Genomic DNA, 19,168 nt, shown 5'->3' on the forward strand with positions numbered 1-19,168 from the left:
AAGCCCTGGAGAGGCAGGGGAGTTTCTTGTAACTGACCTCGCGTCTCTGTCCAGGGGTGATGGTTGCCTGCAGTGAGGCCGTGCTTGAAGGCTTTGTAGCATGAAGTCACTGTCCAAACCTGGAAGGCACCTGAAACGAAGGGCAGCTGTCTCCAGCTGTCTTGTATTTTTCTTCCCTTTCCAGGAAAGCAGACTACTGGGGGCTGCTCCTGGCCCTTCTCCTGTGGGCTGAAGTCAGATGTGATGTTCTTTTCTTCTTTGCCCTTTGCAGAGGCTCATGGAAGGCTGGGACCAAATCAGGCTGTCATGAGTGGCTGCTACTGGGCATGGTGTCCAGTCACCACTAATTTCTGCCAAGGTCTGACTGCGTCTGCCATCCCCTCGTGTCAGGGTGGGCTTTGCTGAAGGAGGACATGGGAGAATGATGTCTCCCAGGTTAGTGGTGACTCAGCTCTCATCTCTGAGTAATGTGGCTCCTGCTGCACCTGCCAGCAGCCCTGGTGGGTCTCAGACCCAGGGCAATGCAGGTGTTGGGTTAGTGGGTGATGTTTTGGGGCAAACAAAAACGAAGCCTGGGTGATGCCCTTCAGAGAATCCAGACACAGGCAGAGTTGTGTTGACTTGGCTTGAATCCCCCAGCACCCCACGAGCCGCCACTGAGCCCTGTTTTTGTAGTCTGGTCACCTCTTCTCAGCTGAACCCCTCTTCGGAGAGGGGATGGAGGGGGTCAGGATATTGGCTGCATGGTCTGTGCCACATCTAGAAATCCTCCCTGGAAGCTGACAAACCCGTAAAGCATGGGAGATCCTTTCCAGGCAGGTGCTTGCAGCCGCAAGGGAAAAGCAAATACTGAGCCCGTTAACAGTGTTGGGGCAGGATGCAATTCTCCCCACTCTGTCTGCCCCTTTAAAATTGGTTGTAGCGATGCGCAGGGGAATTATTTAACTGAAAGTCTTCCTCTCTCCCCAAAACGTGACCCTGGGTTTGCCAGAGGCTGCTTGCTCCCAGGCAGCTGATGCACAGCTCCTTGGCACTGGGAAATTCGCCCTTCCCGGCGGACTTGGCTCCGGCTGTCAGAGCCTGGGTCAATATATGTTAATGGGGCTTTGAAACGGCAGCGCCACGGGAGCCGCTGCCCGAGACCTCTGATTCACAGCTACCCGCCGGAGCTTTTCCTCTGCAGTGTGCAGAGAGAGAGAGGGAATAAAATAAATAATAGTGAAAGGAAAGGAAAGAGCTTAAATTATAAATGTGGGCTAAGCTTCCAGCATGTTGCTGTGGGCAGCTGGCATAGCTGGGCGCGCTGGTTGCCCCCATGCCTCTGGCACAGGGCACGCAGCGCCTTCCCGGCCAGCCCACCGTGTCTGTTTGTCTGTTCGCTGTCAGGCTTCCTCAAGCAACCCAAACCTGCTGGGAAAAGCAGGCCATGGGGCGAGGGCTCCTTCCCGGCCCCGGGCTGCCCCGTGGCGTGCTGGGGTTTGCAGCCTGGCAGCAGGAGCATCCCTGCATCCCCGGGCTGTGCACGTGCAGCGCTGGCTTTGGTGCCTCTGCTCTGACCGCTGCCGCCAGGCTGCTGGCAGTTTTGGGGTCTGTATTAGTTCTTCCGGAGCGCGTTATCCTCCTGTCCTGGTGTGGAGGTGTTTTGGGGGGTTGCAGACCCACAGCCTGGCTGGGTTGGTGCAAATTGGGGAGCTGGGAGGGGTCCCTGTTGGTCAGCACAGGAGGGAGAAGAGGCTGCATAGGTTGTGGTGGCTCTGGTTCAAAGCCTCCCCACCTGATTTTGGCACCGGGGGTCAGCTGGTGAGCCCCACTGCTTCAAGGAAAAGCCCAGGTGTTGGGTGGGAATCGCCGCGGCTTGTTCCCAGGGTTGAGAAATTGCAGTGCTTGGCTCTGCAGGCGCTGCCCAAGGCCCCACTTCCCCCATCCCTAAAGCCATAGGGCTTGGACGTGTCCTGCTGGGGGGTCCCCAGCCTGCCCAGCCCCGTGGTGTGGGGGCTGAGGTGGTCTCGGGGCTGGGGAGGGGTTCCAGGCTTGCAGCGGGCTCAAACTGCGCAGCCCGGGTTTGCAAACGATGCTTTTTGGACATTTCCAGCAGCTTCCACAAGATGGACCTCGGAGCGAGAGGAGGTGCCGGGCCGGCGGTGGGGGGGACCGTCGCGTCCCCTCCCGTCCCCTCGGTGCCGCCGGGCCGTCCGGAGGAGGCTCAGTGCGCGGCGCGGCGAGCCCCGGCATGGTGCGGCCGCCCGGGCTCTGCGCGCTGGCCCTGCTGGCGCTGGGGCTGGGCGCCGGAGCGGGGGGCTCGGCGGCGTGCCGCGACGCCCGGGGCCGGGCCCGCCGCTGCACACCCGCCTTCGAGAACGCGGCGTTCGGCCGGGCCGCCCTGGCCACCAACACGTGCGGCTCGCCGCCCGAGGACTACTGCCTGCAGATGGGCGCCCGCGATGCCACCAAGCTGTGCCACCGCTGCGACGCCGGCGACCCCCGGCTCCACCACAACGCCTCCCTGCTCACCGACTTCCACAGCCAGGAGGACAGCACTTGGTGGCAGAGCCAGTCCATGGCCTTCGGCATCCAGTACCCCAACTCTGTCAACATCACCTTGCACCTGGGTGAGTGCAGCCGGGGCCCCCGTGAGCGCTGCAGCCCCCAGTCGGGTGGGCGAGGGAGGAGGGGGATGCGCTCGAGCCCTGGGATGCACGGCTACGTGGACCGGGGTGCTGGATGCTCTCACCAGGGATGCTCCTGCACCCTGTAACTCCTGGTGTAGAGTTTGGGTTAAGGCGGGCCCCCCCATCCCTCTCCCAGGGCTTTTGGGGGGTGCAAGGAGGGAGATGTCCCTCACTAAGCACGGCGGATAGGTCACAGGAAGGAGCTCCGTCCCGCCGGCCCGTGGCTGGCAGTGGGGACGAATCCTGGGATCGAGGCCAGGTCTCCTACAGCGACAGGGTGGGCGAGGGTGCAAATGCGACCCTGAAAGTACCTACGGGCCAGCGAGGCTCTTCTGCTCCGTAGTGGCCACGTCTGCCCAGCAGCCGTGCCGCCCCGTGCTGCTTCCCACCCAGCTGCGCTGGGGGGTCGTGGTAACGGTGGGGTGTTTCCTGCTGTTCGCAGTCTCCATCGTGGTGGTCACCCGCAGGGAGAGCCTTGTGTGCTAGGGCCGAGCGCTGGGGGTGCAAAGCCTCGGCACGTCCCTCCGCTTTGCCGCCGGCGCTGTTTCGTGCCCGTGCGTTGCTGAGGCTGTAGCGTGCAGCTTACGGGAGGCAGAGCTCTGCAAACGCCACGGCAGCGCTGGCAGGCTTCTCCAGTTGAGATGTGACCCTCTGTATTTTTAATATTACACAAATCATCCATTTGTAGGGTAGTTAAAGCTCATGGGATCACATCTGGCATTTTTTAAAAAAGGAATTTTAATGCCTTCTTGCCATCTAAACTATCCTGGCAATTAGCCAGCTCTTCAATAGCTTCATTTTCTGCTGTATGCTGCCATCCGTGTGCCGAAGGCGGGGGTAGCAGAGGGGCTGTGGACAGAGCCAAACAAGCAGAGCATCCAACCGCTAGCACCCCCGGGCCCCCTCCGGAGCCGTGCCGGGGGGCCCCAGCGGGCGGGCCGCGTCGCCCCGGGGCGGCCGGCGGAGGGGACGCGGGAGCCGCCGGCTCGCGCGGGAGGTCGGCCCTTTCCCAGCCCCCTGCGAGCAGGCGGACATCTGGTCCGCGTCCCCGAGCAGCCGAGGCTGGGCTCCCCGCCGGGGCGGAGCGGCAGCACCGGAGGAGCCCGCCGGCCCCCATTCCCCGCTCCGACACCTCCCGCGAGCCGCGCTGGAGGGGACCGTCCCGTCTCCCATCCAGCGCAGGCCCTTGGATCTCCCTAAATTCGTTCGTGCTTGAACCGGAGTGCAGATGCTCTGACTGCAATCTGCGTTGCTACTGCAAGCTGCTGCCCGTCCCCCCGGGCGCTGGGCCCCACCATGGCTGCAGGCAACTTCTAGCCTGAATTTTCTTCCCTTCTGCTGGGAAGCTGCTGGAAGCTGTTAGTCCCGGCCAGGTCAGCTGCCGAGCTCCCGGAGTCTCTTGCTTCAGGGCTTGTTTTCCATCTCTGCCTTTCTTGTGCCTCTTCTCAGGCTCTTCCACGGGCTGGCGGTGCCCAGTCAGACCCTGCTCAGAGATGTCTAGTGGAGTTTAGCAGGATTTTGTGCAGCTCCCGGGACCTCCCTGCTTGAGTCAGCGCCTTGCGAACACATCCAAGGCCATAGCGTTGCACTGAGCTTACGTGCAGCCCCTCGGGGGTTACCAACCCCGAACCCCGTGTCCCTTCCCGAGCCGAGTGTTCCTCTGCAAACGTACCAGCGCTCTTCTTCCTAGACTCCTAATGTTTCTTGGCACGCTAAAAAGTGCCGTCTCTGTGCTCAGCATGTTGCTGTCTGACTTTTCCCTCAGCTGCTGTTCCCCATTCTTGTCCCAGTTGCAGATTTTTTTTATCACGGTCTTAGCACTTTCACCCAGTTAACTGGGGAAAGCCCCAGTGGTCGGGTGCTGCAGTGCGGCCCCCGTGGAGCCCCTCTCCAGCGACGCAGCCCAGGACAAAACAAAACAAACAGAAGGGCAAAGGACAAAAGCCTCACTTGCATTTGTGCCACCAGCTTGAGTCAGTAATTGGGCTTTTTAACGCACATAGCGTGGCTCCTGTCAGCCTGTTTCTCGTACTCAGTCCTGAGTCAGATGTCTTACCTGGGGATCTTATTAAATAAGATATCGAATGAGTTGGACAAGACCCGTGTTTACCTACATGCTGTTGATTGGCTTTAATTAGATTATCCTCCTTTAAGTCTCTCCTCTCCGAGAGGTTTCAGCCATGCCGATGTAGTGCACTGGACTTGCATCGGATCGATAGTCCCCTAACAACCACAGCTATCGCATTCGTGGCAAGACAACAGCACGGCCCTGGAAGGAACCCAAAATATTGGTGGGCTTGCAGATGCACATGGCATAGATGGTGCAGGAAGCTCCTCAGATAACCCCTGGCATCCGATTTAAATGTGTCTAGATTAGGTAGGACCTTCACAGCTGTGAGGGATCCTGAGGGATTCGAGCCTGCGATGGGCTTCCAGGGCTGAGCCCTGCACAGACTCAGTTTGATGGGGCTGGAGGCTGCCCGCCATGCACAGGTGACATGATAAAGTAGCACAACCCTTGCTCCTCTCCAGACTTCTCCATCTGGAGACCTCAGTGTTTTATGAGCTGTAGTTTTACCTCTGTGGGAGGTGACTGTATATGTAGTTGGGAAAAACAGCAGGATGGAGAGAGGGACCCAGGAGTTCTGGTGCCCACTGTTGCCCTTTCTGACCATGGCTCCTTGCCGTATGCATGCATTTTGGATCCGTTGGATCTCCCTGAGCAGTAAAGTGGGGACAACCCAGCTGCAGCCATGGGTGCTATTCATAGATCCTCCCTTCTTTGGAGGAACTGAACAGAATTTGGCCAATTAAAGTGACCATCCAGAAAAAGGAGGCATCAACTTAGTCTTCTCCACTGTAGTGTAGAGTTTTGGCCTCCAAGTTGAAGACACCCAGCTCGAGCCCCCCGCATCCTCCCGCTCCCCCTCCCCTCGCCGCGAGGCTGCTGCAGGCCGCTTTGGGCAGCGCTTGTTTATTGATGCAGCTCTGCCGCGGTTCCTCTCCCAGAGGAAATCGCTGCGCGAGGTGACTGCTCTGACCTCCCTGTTTTGGCAGGCGTCCCCCCGGGGCCGAGCGTCTGGGAACAGGCGCCGCCGGGCGCGGGGGTCCCTCGGCACGGGGTGGAGGGCAGGTAACAGCGGAGCAAAACCTGACAAGCTCGAATAACCCTTCTGGGAGCCATCGCATGGCGCAGCGACCTGCGCGTTTCGGACCGAGAGGGTTTGAAGTTGAGGATGCCCCAAGCGGCACCCGCATGGGGAGGTCCTGGAGGGAGGCAGGTCCGGGGTGGGAGCGCGGCGGGGACGGCTCGGAGGTGCGTGCGCGCGCTCGCCGCCCCGGCCCGATGCCCCGGCTCCGGGCAGGTACGAGCGGGTCTCCCCCGCGCCGGCTCCTCCGGGCTCTCCCGCCGGTCGGAGGCAGCCGCTTTCCCAGCCTCCCGGTAGCGCCGCTCCGCTGGGCTCCCCCGCAGCAAAGTCGCGCTGCCTGTGTGACATTATTCATATGGGCCCAATTACAGCTTGTTTTCCTAGTCCCGGAATAACCCCTCAAACATTCCCAGCTCATTAGCTCTTCAAATAAAGCCAAAACCTTGCAGCTAATTGTTTTGTGCTGTCGGGAGCGGTGCCGTTATGGAGCAACCGGGTCTTTGAGCCCGTCCTTCATCTCTGACGATCAAGCACTTCTGAGGTTTGCTTTGGGACCCCCCAAATTCTTTAAAGCAATTTCGGCGCTGGGCTGGCAGCCCCGGGGACAGACGTCCTCTCTGTGACTTTGGGCCGGCAAAGGCGGCGGCGATGCCCGGTCCCCCCGCGCGGGACCCGGCCTCGAGGGGAGGGGAGGGGAGGGGAGGGCGGCTGGTGCCCCGGGGCGTCTGCCGCCCTGTTGCCCCGCTGCCCCGGGGCTGCGGGTTGGCGGCGCGGGCCCGACTCTTCCCAGCGCATCCCGCCCGGGGTCCGACACGGACGTCACCCCGCTCCCGGGCCCTGGCCCCGCTTGCGGCCCACGTCGGGCGGGCGGTGGGAGCGGCTCACGGGGGCCCCCCCTGCGCCCCAGGCAAAGCCTACGAGATCACCTACGTGCGGCTGAAGTTTCACACCAGCCGCCCGGAGAGCTTCGCCATCTACAAGCGCAGCCGCGCCGACGGGCCCTGGCTGCCCTACCAGTACTACAGCGCGTCCTGCGAGCAGACCTACGGCGAGAGGCGGCGGCAGCACGTGGGGCCGGGGGAGGACGAGCGGGTGGCCTTCTGCACCGACGAATTCAGCGACATCTCCCCGCTGAGCGGCGGCAACGTGGCCTTCTCCACCCTGGAGGGCCGCCCCAGCGCCTACAACTTCGACGGGAGCCCGGCTCTGCAGGTGCCGCCGCGCGCGGCCGAAGGGGAGGGCGTGGGACGTGCCCGGGGGACGCGGCGGAGATGGGGAGCGGGTGGCCTGAGCCTTCCCCGCGTGCCCCGCAGGAGTGGGTGACCGTCACCGACCTGCTCATCTCCTTGAACCGGCTCAACACGTTCGGGGACGATATCTTCAAGGACCCCAAGGTGCTGCAGTCCTACTACTACGCCATCTCGGACTTCTCGGTCGGCGGCAGGTGAGGGGCCGGCGCGGGGCGGGCGCAGCGTCCGCCTCCGGCTCCGTCCCGCTCGCTTCGCGTGCCCGCACGTCGCCGAGCAGAGCTGGCGGTGCGGGGCAGGGCTGGAGCCCGCGAAGGGGCGAGGGAGCATCGCCGGCGGGGGGGAGAGACGGGCGGCCGCGGGCTACCCGCTGCCCCCGCACGCTGCAGGTGCAAGTGCAACGGGCACGCGAGCCGCTGCGCTGCCGACGCGGCCGGGCGCCTGGCCTGCGCCTGCGAGCACAACACGGCCGGAGCCGACTGCGAGCGCTGCCGGCCCTTCTACCAGGACCGCCCGTGGGCTCGCGCCACCGCCGCCTCCGCCAACGAGTGCCTCCGTGAGTAGCGCCCCGCGCCGCGCGCCCTTCCAGCCAGGGGGGCGGGAAAAAAAAAAACTTCTCGCCCCGTTTTGCAAGGGTTTCTGGCCAGCGAGGGAGGGTTTGCACCGGCAGGCGCCCCGCACGCGCCGTCGCCCCTCGGAGCCCCGGCGGCGCCCCGAGCTCGCTGCCCGAGGAGGCGGCGTGAGCGGCCGGGCGAGCGCCGTGCTCCCGCAGCGGGCCCCGGCCGGCGGCGCGCCGCAGTCCCCTTCTCCTCCTCCCCAGCTTGCAACTGCAGCGGCCGCTCGGACGAGTGCGTCTACGACGGGGAGCTGTACCGCAGCACCGGGCACGGCGGCCACTGCCTGCGCTGCCGCGACAACACCGCCGGGCCCCGCTGCGAGCGCTGCCGGCCCAACCACTACCGCTGGGACGAGCGAGCCGCCTGCCAGCCCTGCCACTGCCACGCCGCGGGTGCGCGGGGCCGCCGGGGCCAGGGCGTGCGCGGGGCCGCTGCGAGCGGTGTCCCCCCCCCCCCCCGGGGCCGCCCCGTCTCCTGCTGACGGCTCGGGACGGGGCGGGGGGGTCTCCGCGCAGGCTCCGTGCGGCTCCAGTGCGACAGCTCGGGGGCCTGCGCCTGCAAAGCCAACGTGACGGGCTGGAAGTGCGAGCGCTGCGAGGACGGCTTCCACAGCCTCGGCCAGGGCGGCTGCCGGTGAGGAGGCGCCCGGCGGCGGGGCGGCCCCGGGGCTCCCCTCCTCGCGCCTCCGTCTCACCCCCTTCACCCGTGCAGACCCTGCGCTTGCAACCCGGCGGGCAGCGTGGGCACCTGCGACCCGGACACGGGGCGCTGCGCCTGCAAGGAGCGGGTGGAGGGCTCCGCGTGCGAGAGGTGAGCGGCGCGGGGCCCGCGGGCCCTCGCCCGCCCGGCACCGCCGTGCCCGCGACGCCTTCGGAGCCGCCTTCCTCCTGCTCCGGCCCGGCGTTGCCCCTCGCCGGCTGGGACGGAGGCTCTGCCCTCGCCCCGTGCCACGCTCCGTGTTTCTCCCCACCCCACCCCGTCGCAGGTGCCGGCCGGGCTCGTTCAACCTGCAGCCCCACAACCCCGCCGGCTGCACCGTCTGCTTCTGCTACGGCCACTCCGCGGCGTGCACGGCGGCGGCCGGCTACGAGGCGACCCGCGTCCGCGCCGCCTTCCAGCGAGGTACCGGGAACCGGCCGAGGACCGAGGCGCTGCAGCGGTTCGGGAAGGCGGGGGCCGAGCAGCCCGGTCTGGGGGGCCTGGTGGGGCGCTGCGGAAAAACGGGCTGGAAAGAGAAAAACCCGCGAGGACGGAGCCTGGGGGGGGGGGGAGCTTTGCCCTTTCCCCAGGCTCGGTGCCGCCTCCGGTGCCTCGCCCCCCGCCTTGCCCACACCCTGACGAGGGCGTCAGCACCCAGCGAGCGGACGGGGTTGGGGGGAAGGTGAACACGTCCGGTGAAAGTGTCTCCTGATGGCGTTTGAAACGCGCTGCTAATTGCGTTGCACAGCCCTGAAACGGAGCCGGGGCTCCGGCCAATTTGGGGTTCCAAAGGCTCAGCGCCTCCGGGCAGTGCGGGATGCGCAGCGAGCTCAGCTCCCCGCTAGGCTGTGCGGCGCGCGTTACAGTGCACGCATTTGCTCATAAATCAAGTCCCCCAAAGTGCTCCCAAAACCTGCAGGCTGCGTTGGAGCAGCCCGAAACTTCCCGTGCTGCAGGAAAGGGTCAGTGGTCCAGACTGGGGATGATTAGATAAGGGATCCCGCTGAGTGCAGCCCACTCGCGTCCTGGAGAGCATTCCCAGTGCGTCCTCCAGGCGCCCGGGGCTGGATGCAATAAATAACTGTTGGGAGTGGGGGAGAGTTTAACTTATTTCCAAAGGAAACCAACTTAATGCAATTATACCCCGTCTGTGTCTGGGCTTCCTCCGCTCTCCAACTTTTGAACCACAGAATGGGCAGGGAAGCAAAAGTTTAAAGATACTAATTTTCTCCAAATCCAAGAAAACAAACAAATGGGAGCAGAGGGACGGCTAGTGCTGCTATCCAGCGTGTGGGGCCCCAGAGCCTGTTCAGAGCGCAGCATTACAAAGGCCCTGGCTACAGGAAAGTGCTTGCACCTTACTAAACGTTGGAGAATCTCATGAGGCGAGATGGAGCCACGAAAAGCAAAACCCTGTTGCTGCCATGGCTTGTTGGGTGACCGAGTGCTTCCCCTTCCCTGCACTTGTCTCAGGGCTGGAGGGCTGGGCGGCTGCGACGCCGGATGGCATCGAAATCCCTTTGCATTGGGCTAACGGCGAAATCTTCACTGAGTGGGACGGAGAGGAGCCGGTGGATTTTCTTGCACCAGGTATCATGCGTGCAGGAGTATTGCTAAGCCCCTGTGCAGTAACCGGGCTCCTGCTCTGCCACAGGGATCCCTCCGGCACGGTCCTTTGCATGACTGTGCACCGCTGAACTGATGCACGCGGATGCAGGAAACGTGCTCCAGAGCGGAGCTGGATGCATCTCCGCAGCTGCGGCGAGAGGCCGTGGTGGTGGGTTGAGCAGGGGGATGGGGCCTCGGGAGGTCGGTTCGGCGCTGGCCCTGCTCCAGGAGAGTGACCGAGGACAAATCAGCTTTGCCTCCTGTTGATCGTGATGGGAACAGGACGTTGGCCTGTCCGGGTCCTATGGGTTTTCCTCTTCTTTTCCATCACAGAGAAGTTTCTGCAGAACCAGCGTTTCAGCTATGGGCAGCTCCTCTCCCTGCTGCTGGCAGTGGAGGGCAACGGGACCGGAGCACCCCTGCCGCGGGTGCAGCTGGTGCTGGAGGGCGACGGCATGGGCGTCGCGATGTGGGCCAGCTCCTCCGCAGCCGGCAACGAGAGCCAGCCTGACGGGAGGAAGCAGGCCATCGCCTTCAGGTACCGCCGCAGCCCCTCGGGCTCTCTCCTGGGGCAGGCTTGGGTCTGCCATCTCTGATCCTGCTTGGGGCTGGGGAAACGGGGACCGCGTCCTGTCCTGTCCCGTGCCGGGGGTTCAGCCCTGCTCCGTGCCCCTGCCGAGAACTGACCACGTCCCCGCCGTAGCGGGGCCCAGCGCTGGCCCTGGGAGCCGAGCTGTCCCGCGGGCACGGCCAGCGGCGGGTGGCCACCAGCCAGGCCCTTCCTTCTCTCCCGGCTGCTTCTCCAACAGGCTGCACGAGGCAGAGGAGGGTGCAGAGCCTTCGCTGTCAGCCTTCAGCTTCCAGCGCCTGCTTTCCAACCTGACCGCCCTCCGGCTCCGCGTGAGCCGCAGCCCCCTGCGAGGTAGGTGACCTTGCACGCATTCGCCGTGCCGGGGGGGGTGGCACCGCGCGGTGGCCCCAAGGAGGACCGTCCCCGGCGTCGCCCTGTCCTCTCGCAGGCAGGCTGTCCCTGAGCGAGGTGCAGCTCGCGTCCGCACGCCCCGGCCCGGCCTCGTCGGCCGCCTGGGTGGAGGAGTGCGTCTGTCCCCGGGGCTACGCCGGCCAGTTCTGCGAGTCCTGCGCGCCCGGCTTCAAGCGGGAGGTGGCCTTCGGCGGGCCGCTCGTCGCCTGCGTGCCCTGCGCCTGCAACCGGCACGGCAGCTGCGACCCCCTCGCAGGTGCGTCCCCGGCCGCTGCCCTCCGGGCCCCTCCGGTCGCCAAATCCTCGTGCAAACGGGTAACGGATCAGCACGCTCGCGTGTTTCCGGGGGGTGCTGGGGACGCTCCGTGAGGTTACGGGACCCCAAAACCTTTGGATTTCGTTGCCTGGCTATTTATAGAGACCGAATCCATAACTGCAAAGACAGGAAGGACCAGGCCGACTGCAGCGGCAGCGCTGATTTGCAATGCCGCGGCTCTTTCACTGAGCTTGGCGAGCGTAACGGAGAGCAGAGGAAAGGGTGCTGGTCTCCGGAGGGGGGCACGGAGCAGCCGAGCCCCGGGCCAGCGCAGCCCGGAGCTGTGCAGCTGGGACGACACTCGCGAGACGCTCTCTCGGTCCCCATCCATCCGCTCATCCATCCCTACGGAAGCGGTGACTCGGATTAGAGCCGAGAAGAGCTGGGAAACGAGATGATGCGCTCGGGACCCAGGCAGAGCCCCCGGCCGCCGAGGCCCTCGCTGGCAGGCTCCCCTCGGCGCCGAGAGCACGCGGCCGGGCTGGGGAGGGCTGGAAGAGGCATTTTTCTCAACCGGCCAAGGGAAACAGGCCTGCAAGGTCGCCCCCTCGTCTCGCGGAGCCGGGGCTGGCGTCGCCAGGGACGGGTCCAGGCCTTTGATCTCCCTGCCTGGCTCTGCCAGGCCCAGGCAGCTCGCATGCTTCCTTTCATTTATTTTTCCACCCTTTTCTGCCACCCGTTTTTCCTTTCTTTTTCCATCATCCGGCTCCGCCCACGTGTGGGGTAAATGGCAAAATGCCTGGAAAAATGCCCATTGCCTCCCACGCAACCCTACAGCCCTCTGGGGAGGAACCGACCCCACAAATCATAGGGAAAAATCCTCCCAATCCTCCAGCAAAGCAGCTGCCTGGAGGAGGGTGGTCCTTGCTGGAGGGAGGTGGGCTTGAGGCATCCTTCCTCCTCCTCCTCCTCCTCCTCCCTGCAGCTGATTTCTCAAGGCCGTGACTCACCGGCTCGGATTGCAAGGAGACGTTTGCCCCCCGCCGGGTTGCAGCCCGGCTGCTTGTGTTTTCTGCGACACAGTCTGCGTGCAGCGGGAGACAGCGGCTCGTCGCAGAGAAATATGTTGTCAATTAGCGCAGGCTGCAGCGTCGCGCCGGCCCCGCTCCGCCTGGGAGCACGACGCTGCTGCTGCTGGCGCCCGGGTGTCCTGGGCAAAACCTCCTCGCCTGAGCAAGCGCTGGGCAAAAAGGGAAAAATCTCGATGGGGAACCTGCAATCCCAGCCCAATCCCTTGGCGGGAGGCGCACGGCCTTCCTCGCCCCGGTTCGAGCCCCGCACCGAGCTCAGCTCTCCCGCAGCCCTGCTGCTGTTATTCGAGGCCAGGCTTTTGCAGCCCCTCTACGCCGTTCTCCTGCTTGCAGGGCACTGCCGATGCTTGCACCACACCGAAGGTCCCTCCTGTGAGCGCTGCAGCCCCGGCTTTTACGGCAACCCCTTTGCAGGGCGCTCGGACGACTGCAAGCCGTGCCCGTGCCCCGGCCGCTCGCCCTGCACGCAGGTGCCCAGCAGCGGCGAGGTGGTCTGTACTGGCTGCCCGCCGGGGCAGAGAGGTGAGGAGGGGACGGGCGGGCGGGCGACGGGGCCGCCGGCAGCCCCGGCACCGCCGGATCCTCCCCGCGTTTCCGCCTTCCGCAGGGAAACGGTGCGAGCTGTGTGACGACGGGTTCTTCGGGGACCCGCTGGGGCAGAGGGGCCCCGCGCGTCCCTGCGTCCCCTGCCAGTGCCACGGGAACGTGGATCCCAACGCCGTGGGGAACTGCGACCCCGAGTCCGGCCGGTGCCTGCGGTGCCTGCACAACACGACGGGCGAGCGCTGCGAGACGTGTCGGCAGGGCTTCTACGGGGACGCGCTGGCTCCCGGTCCCGCTGGGAAGTGCACGCGTACGTGCAGCCCCGGGCTGTGCCCCGCTGGGTCGGGGGGCTGAGCGCCCGTCCGCCCGCGGCACGGCGGTCCTGGGCGCGCTCAGGGATAGCCTGTCGCCCTCTCTTCCCGCTGCCGTCCTCCTTCCCCTGGATACAGCCCTGTCCGACGGGAGGGACCCCAGCATCCCCCTCCCGCGGCCCCGGCGGGGACGTAACCCGTGTTTCGTCTCCTCGCAGCGTGCGAGTGCAACGCCGAGGGCTCAGCCGCGGGCCGGGACGGCTGCGACGCCGCCACGGGCCAGTGCCGCTGCCTCCCGCACGTGGCGGGCAGGGACTGCGGGCGCTGCCAGCCGGGCTACCACGGCCTGCAGCCCGCCGTGGGGTGCAAGAGGTACGGGACCGGGGGACACCAGGCCATCTCGGCAGCGTGGGGGGGTCTGTGTCCCCAGCTGGGGGTCTCTGCTCACCGCCCTCTGCCAGCTGCCAGTGCCACCCGGCGGGGTCGCGGGACAGCCGGTGCCACGCGCTCACGGGGCAGTGCTCCTGCCAGCCCGGCGTCGAGGGGACGCGCTGCGACCGATGCCAGCACGGCTTCTTCGGCCTCTCCGCCGGGGGCTGCCGAGGTACGGGGGGGCCGGCGGCTCGGCGCCCGCGGCGGGGCTGGCAGCCGCGGCGTGCGCCGGCCCCTCGCCCTGACCACCCCTTCCCACCGCAGCCTGCAACTGCTCCCCGCTGGGCTCGGTCACGCCGCGGTGCCACGAGAACGGCACCTGCGTCTGCCGCCCGGGCTTCGTGGGCCGCAAGTGCGACCAGTGCGAGGCCAACTCCTTTCCCGACCCGCCGAGCTCCGGCTGCCGCGAGTGCCCTGCCTGCTACGGGCTGCTGAGGGACCAGGTGGGCTGCCGGCGCCGCGGAGGCGGGCGCGCGGGGCGCAGCGCCCCGGGCCTCACCGGCGCGCCGCGTCTCGCCCGCAGGCCGAGCGGCTGGAAGCCGCGCTGCAGGACGCGGAGGAGCGGCTGCAAAAACCGGGCTGCGACGGCCCGTGCCCGGCGCTGGGAGACGCGCCCCGGGGCGACGGGCTGTCCGGCCGTCACCTCCCGCGAGGTAGCGGGATGCCCTGCCGCGGGGCGCCGCGTGGGAACCGAGCATCCGCCGGGCGCCGAGTCCCCTCCCGAGCTTCCCCCTGCTCCGAGAGGGACCGTTTTCCCCTCCCGCGGGGATCGAGCCTCTGCTTGTGCTCTGCCCGCAGGTGCCGGGGCCGCGCTGGCGGAGCAGGCGGGGCGGCTGGCCGGCTCGCTGAGCGCCGCGCGGAGCCGCCTGGGCAGCGCCGGCGCGGCCGCCGGCTGCTCCGGCCGCGGCCCCGGCAAGGCCTGCGCGCTGCTGCTGGAGATCGGGGCCGCGCTGCGGTCGGCGCAGCGGGACCTCCTGCGGGCTGCGGACACCCTGGCTACCACGGTGCGGGCTCCCGGTGGCCGGGAGGGCTCCCGGGGTGGGGGGACGTGCTGGAGCCGCGGGGTGGGATGTCGTCGGCACCAGCTGGTGCTTGTTCAGCTCACCGGGATCACGCGGCCGGGGCCTCGGGGGCCCCTGCCAGCCCTCACTGCTGCCCCTCGCGTTTAAAGGAGGTCCCGCGTGAAGTCCCGCGGCAGCCCACCAACTGGAGCCGCCCGGCGCTGGAGGCCCGAGCGCTGGCCGAGAGGTACGCCAGCAGGCGTGGGCCGCGCCGCGGGCCCTGTCGGGCGGCACAGCCGCCGTGCTGGGACCCTCCGTCCCTTCCCGGCCTGCCGCTCGCAGTGATGGACGGGGACGTGCGAGCCCGTAGGGCTTTCCTGATCCGTTGCGTGCTCTGCACGAGCCTCGCCCTGTCTGATCTCGGCACGCACGGGGCAGAGCGGAGGCTGCTGGCAGGATCCTGAATTACTTCTCCCTTCCAAGATGCTGCTCCTAATAACCTCTCTGTCTTGGTGCCCTGGTCCCTGCAGCCACGGGGATGCTGCGGTGCAGGTGGAGTCCGTGGTCAGGAGAGCACTGCGAGTCTCCAACACCAGCTACGCGCTCCTGCAGAGCCTGCTGGAGGAGAGCACGATGCTGGAGACGCAGCAGGAGCTGGAGGCCAGGTGAGGGGCTGGCAGTGGCAGCCAGTGGGGCCGGCAGGGTGCCGGGAGCCCTGTCCCAGAAACAGCTCGCGCTGGCTCAGCAGGGTTGGCTGCCCAGTAGGGGCTTGGCTGAGTCCTGCAAAACTCATTACATTGCAGTGCTGCGAGGCAGAGAGCCATGCTGCTCCACGCCGGGGGTGTCTCAAGCTCTTCTTCCCCAGCAGTTTTCCCCTACGTCTGTGCCCAGGGCCAAGTCCCACACCATCATCTCCTTGGGCACTGCAAGACCCCAGGTGAATGTGATGTCCTGTCCGTGCAGGTACAAGGAAATCCAGCGGGCACAGGAGGAGCTGGGCGCTGGCATGCTGGAGGTGGCAGCAGAGGCCGAGAGAGCTTTCACGGCTGTCCACCAGGCAAACGTGGACATGGCCAAGAAGCTGCTGCCGATGACTGCTCCAGGGCAGGTGAGCAGCGTTCAGCTCTCCATGGTGTTCAGCTCAGCACCCACCAGCCCTGAGCGGGGGGCCTTGCTCTGCACAGCCCCTGGCCTCACCCCACAAAGCACCCTGGCCCTGTAGGACCCTTGGGGCTGGAGGGCAGTTTGGCAGGGTTGTCCTTGGGGTGGCCAAGGACAGGAGGTTTGTCCCGGTGTCCCGCACACTGGCTAAGGAGACTCTTCCTTCCCTGCTGTATCAGCGAGGACTTGCATCCCCCCGTGCTTTGCCCCTGGGGCCACGTTCCCTCCCAGGGCTGCAGACGCCCTAAGGGAGCCTTTTGCATCTCTGACCCTGCAGCAGGAGCTGCTGGCCCGGGCTGGGGCCCTGGTGCAGGACCTGGCGGCGCTGGAGCAGGCGGCGAAGGCCGGGGAGCCGGCGGCCCGGCGGGCTGCCGAGGCTTCCCACGCGCTGGCGGCTGAGCCGCGCCGGGAGCTGCAGAGGACTCGCAGCTTCGGGCAGGTGAGGCCTGGGGCGGCTGCGGAGAATTGCTGCTCGCTCGCGGGGGACCCTCGGGCGGTACAGGACCATGGGACTGGGGGACACCGGGCTCAGGGAGACGGGGAGCCCCAGCCCCGCGGCTCCAGCAGCCGAAAGGGCCGTGCCTGCAGCCAGGGGAGCAGGAGCCATTTGGGGAGATGTCTCCTCCTCGTGCTGACGGATCTCCCAAGGAGTTCAGCTGCCGAACGGGAACCAGCTGGGCCTCACGTTTCACAGCTGGACGCAGCTCTTCACCCTCTCCCTGGCCTCATCCCTGCTCTCCTTTCCACAGCTGCGGGACAGGGCTGCCTCTGCCCACACCCTGGCCACCTCGGCGGTCTCACATGGCAAAGCTGTGCTCTCCGACGCAGAGTCCCTCCTGGCCAACTTGGAAGGTAAAAGCCACTATCCAGAGCGTTTCCCAGCTACAGCTCAGCTCTTGCCATCTTCCAGAAGGGGTTCGTGCTGATGCTGCTTTGGCATCTCCAGCCAGCCCCCGGCTCCACGCAGCGCCCGGAGGCAGAGGGTGGAGATGGCCAAGAATTGAGCTGAGATTAAAACATTTTCCAAGGCAGTCAGGTCACAGCAGGTGCCTGTACACAGGGAGCTGATGCACCCCACGTCCTCAAGGAGAGGAAGGGCTGTCACCTGAGCTGTCACCCACCCACAAACACCCAGCAAGGCTGAGCGACAGTTTCCTACCTCTCTCTCTGCTCCCAGAGATCGAGGTAGCTCTGGGCACCCCAAGGGAGAAAGGCCCATGGTGGTGATCGCCGGTTTGTCCCCATAGGCACGAGGAAGGAGCTGAGGCATCAGAAGGGCCAGGCTGCCCTGAGCAGAAAGATGGTACTTGTGCGGGACAGGACGATGGTGGAGGCCCAGAGGAAGACTAAACGGGCAGAAAAGATGCTGGGAAACTCCTTGTCGGTCTCCACCGCAGCCAGGAGGATGGCCAGGGAGGCCGAGCAAGTTGCTGGCGAGAGCGCTAAGGTCTGAGCGAGGGGTGCGGGCTGCAGGGAGCCCATGCCGGGCTGCGAAGCACAGCCGCGCTGGGCAGCCCTCGAAGCAGAGCCCAGTTTCTTGCAGGCAGGGCTACAGAGCTCCCCAAACACAGCTTGTGCTGCCCCCCAGCCCAGCCTTGTCTTCCCAAAGGATGCTTGAAGGTCTTTCTATATCCCTGTCTCACCAAACCCACCCTGATTCTGCCCTACAACATTCCTGCCCCCTGAAACACCTTCCTAGCTCTGTTTGCCATCCCAGGCTTGTAGCAGGCCCAGGTGGGGCCGCACGCAGACAAGGAAGGATGCCTGTGACCGGGGCCCTCTCCGTGTCTGCTGCCCTAGCCTGGCAGCCAACTGCGGTCCTGCTGGGTGTCCCTGAGTGATTCTCCCTGTGTCCGTCCCGTTGCAGAGGGCACAGGCTGTGCTGTGGGAGAGCAAGCAGACCCGCAAGCAGGCCAGCAAGCTCACCATGCACACCAACGAGACCTTGCAGGAGCTCTCCAGACAGGAGCATGTGGCTGAGAAGCTCAGGGGGAACCTGGAGGAAGCAGACCAGGTGAGCTAGGTCCCCTCGGGCAGCTTGCATCCTCCCTTTTCCAACCAAAACCAAGAAGGGGCTTTGCCTGAAGCACAGGGAAAAACCTGGCTTTTGGGCTCCACTGTATGGGAAGTGTCTTGGGCTGTTCCTGGGATCCCCTCCCCTCTCCCCAGCCAAGGGTCCCCAGGGTGCCTAATTTGGGTGTCTGTGTTGGAAGGTGAGGACAGAGGCAAATCAGTTGGCAAAAAGTCTCCAGGAAGCCCGGGGTTCGCTGCTCTCGGACATCGAGACCCTGAACGACCTGCTCCGCAGCCTAGGTGAGGCGTGTGTGGGGAGCTCGTGCCAGGTTCCCTGGGAGCTGCCAGGCTGCTGAGGCCTGAGGCTCTCCTGCTCCTTGGTGCAGAGTAGGTGCCATCCAGGCTGAGCTGGAGATCACTGCGGATCTTAGCAAAGCTTCCTGAGGGGTCACAGCTCAGGAAAAGCCCTCATACAGAAGGGGTTGGGGCTTGCTGAACAGTGTGCTGGAGAAGAAACCCTGAGCTCCCTTGGCATCTCCAGGTGGAACAGCACTGGGTTAAGGGCTCAGGCCTTTGGGAGCCAAGGGAGGTACCTGGCTGAGTTTGCTCCTTGTTGCTGGATGGATTTGTTCCAACTCCTCTTGCTCTGAAATTTTGCAAAGGAGTGAAACCATCATCCACCTGTAACAGATATGTCAATCACTGCGGTGTGGAGCCTCCCCATGGCTGCCGGAACTTTAGCAGTATGTCCAGAGCCTCTCCTGCCTGGCTCTGTGCCTCTCTCTCATCAGTGTCCTTCCCCCTCGCCCAGGCAATCTGGAGCAGGCCACGCACGTGGATGCTGTGCTGAACGCCAGCCGTCAGCAGCTGGAGCGCCTGCAGCTGCGCCTGGCCGAGCCGGGCGCCCTGGCCGGGAGGCTCAGCCACCTGCAGCGGGAGGCGGAGCGGCAGCAGGAGAAGATCCAGGCGTTCGAGAGCGACCTCGCCGAGATCCGGGCCGACAAGCAGAACCTGGAGGACATTCTGCGGAGCCTGCCCGAGGGCTGCGCGAGCTGGCAGTGACAGCACCCTCGCTGCTGCCCAAGCAGCCCCCATCGCCTCCGCACCTCCCTGTGCAGGGCACAGCAGAGCAAAGGCCCCCCTGCATTCACCAGCATCGGACCCTCACTCTGCTCTTTGCGCTGCTCTTCTCACAGCATCGCGCCCACTTCCTTACCTGCACACGTTCAGGCTCAGCTCCCTAGCGCTCTGCAGCATGAACCGGCTCTGCTCCTCGGGGTGGGTGCGACAACCGGCTACCAGGGTCCGACGTTTCTGTGCAGGAGACAGAGCTGGTCTCTGACCATGCAGCTTTTCCGTGCTGGACACACTCCTCCAGCCCACCTTTCC

At 65.5% G+C, this 19,168-nt stretch overlaps 1 protein-coding gene across 1 annotated transcript; it reads left to right on the forward strand.

Annotated features, from left to right (window-relative positions):
• Positions 1–2,215: 2,215 nt before the first annotated feature.
• On the forward strand, positions 2,216–18,841 carry LAMC3 (laminin subunit gamma 3). The gene is made up of 28 exons (XM_062590960.1): positions 2,216–2,609; positions 6,726–7,030; positions 7,132–7,262; positions 7,455–7,621; positions 7,886–8,074; positions 8,198–8,315; positions 8,394–8,492; positions 8,668–8,804; positions 9,855–9,971; positions 10,323–10,527; positions 10,799–10,911; positions 11,009–11,227; positions 12,652–12,840; positions 12,926–13,171; positions 13,391–13,544; positions 13,634–13,776; positions 13,869–14,047; positions 14,128–14,257; positions 14,403–14,608; positions 14,776–14,852; positions 15,136–15,270; positions 15,569–15,713; positions 16,044–16,205; positions 16,516–16,618; positions 17,014–17,213; positions 17,634–17,780; positions 17,980–18,079; positions 18,591–18,841. The coding sequence occupies exons 1-28, from the start codon at positions 2,231–2,233 to the stop codon at positions 18,839–18,841; spliced, it is 4,746 nt and encodes a 1,581-aa protein (XP_062446944.1). The 5' UTR covers positions 2,216–2,230.
• Positions 18,842–19,168: the final 327 nt, after the last annotated feature.

Source organism: Rhea pennata, chromosome 18 (assembly GCF_028389875.1).
Source record: "Rhea pennata isolate bPtePen1 chromosome 18, bPtePen1.pri, whole genome shotgun sequence".
Lineage (NCBI taxonomy): Eukaryota > Metazoa > Chordata > Aves > Rheiformes > Rheidae > Rhea > Rhea pennata.

Coding starts and splice junctions, on each gene's coding strand:
- LAMC3 (XM_062590960.1), top strand. CDS start 2,231: ATGGTGCGGCCGCCCGGGCTCTGCGCGCTGGCCCTGCTGGCGCTGGGG. Junction 11,228..12,651: donor CAGCTGCGACCCCCTCGCAG/GTGCGTCCCCGG, acceptor TCCTGCTTGCAG/GGCACTGCCGATGCTTGCAC. Junction 14,048..14,127: donor ACGGGCTGCTGAGGGACCAG/GTGGGCTGCCGG, acceptor TCTCGCCCGCAG/GCCGAGCGGCTGGAAGCCGC.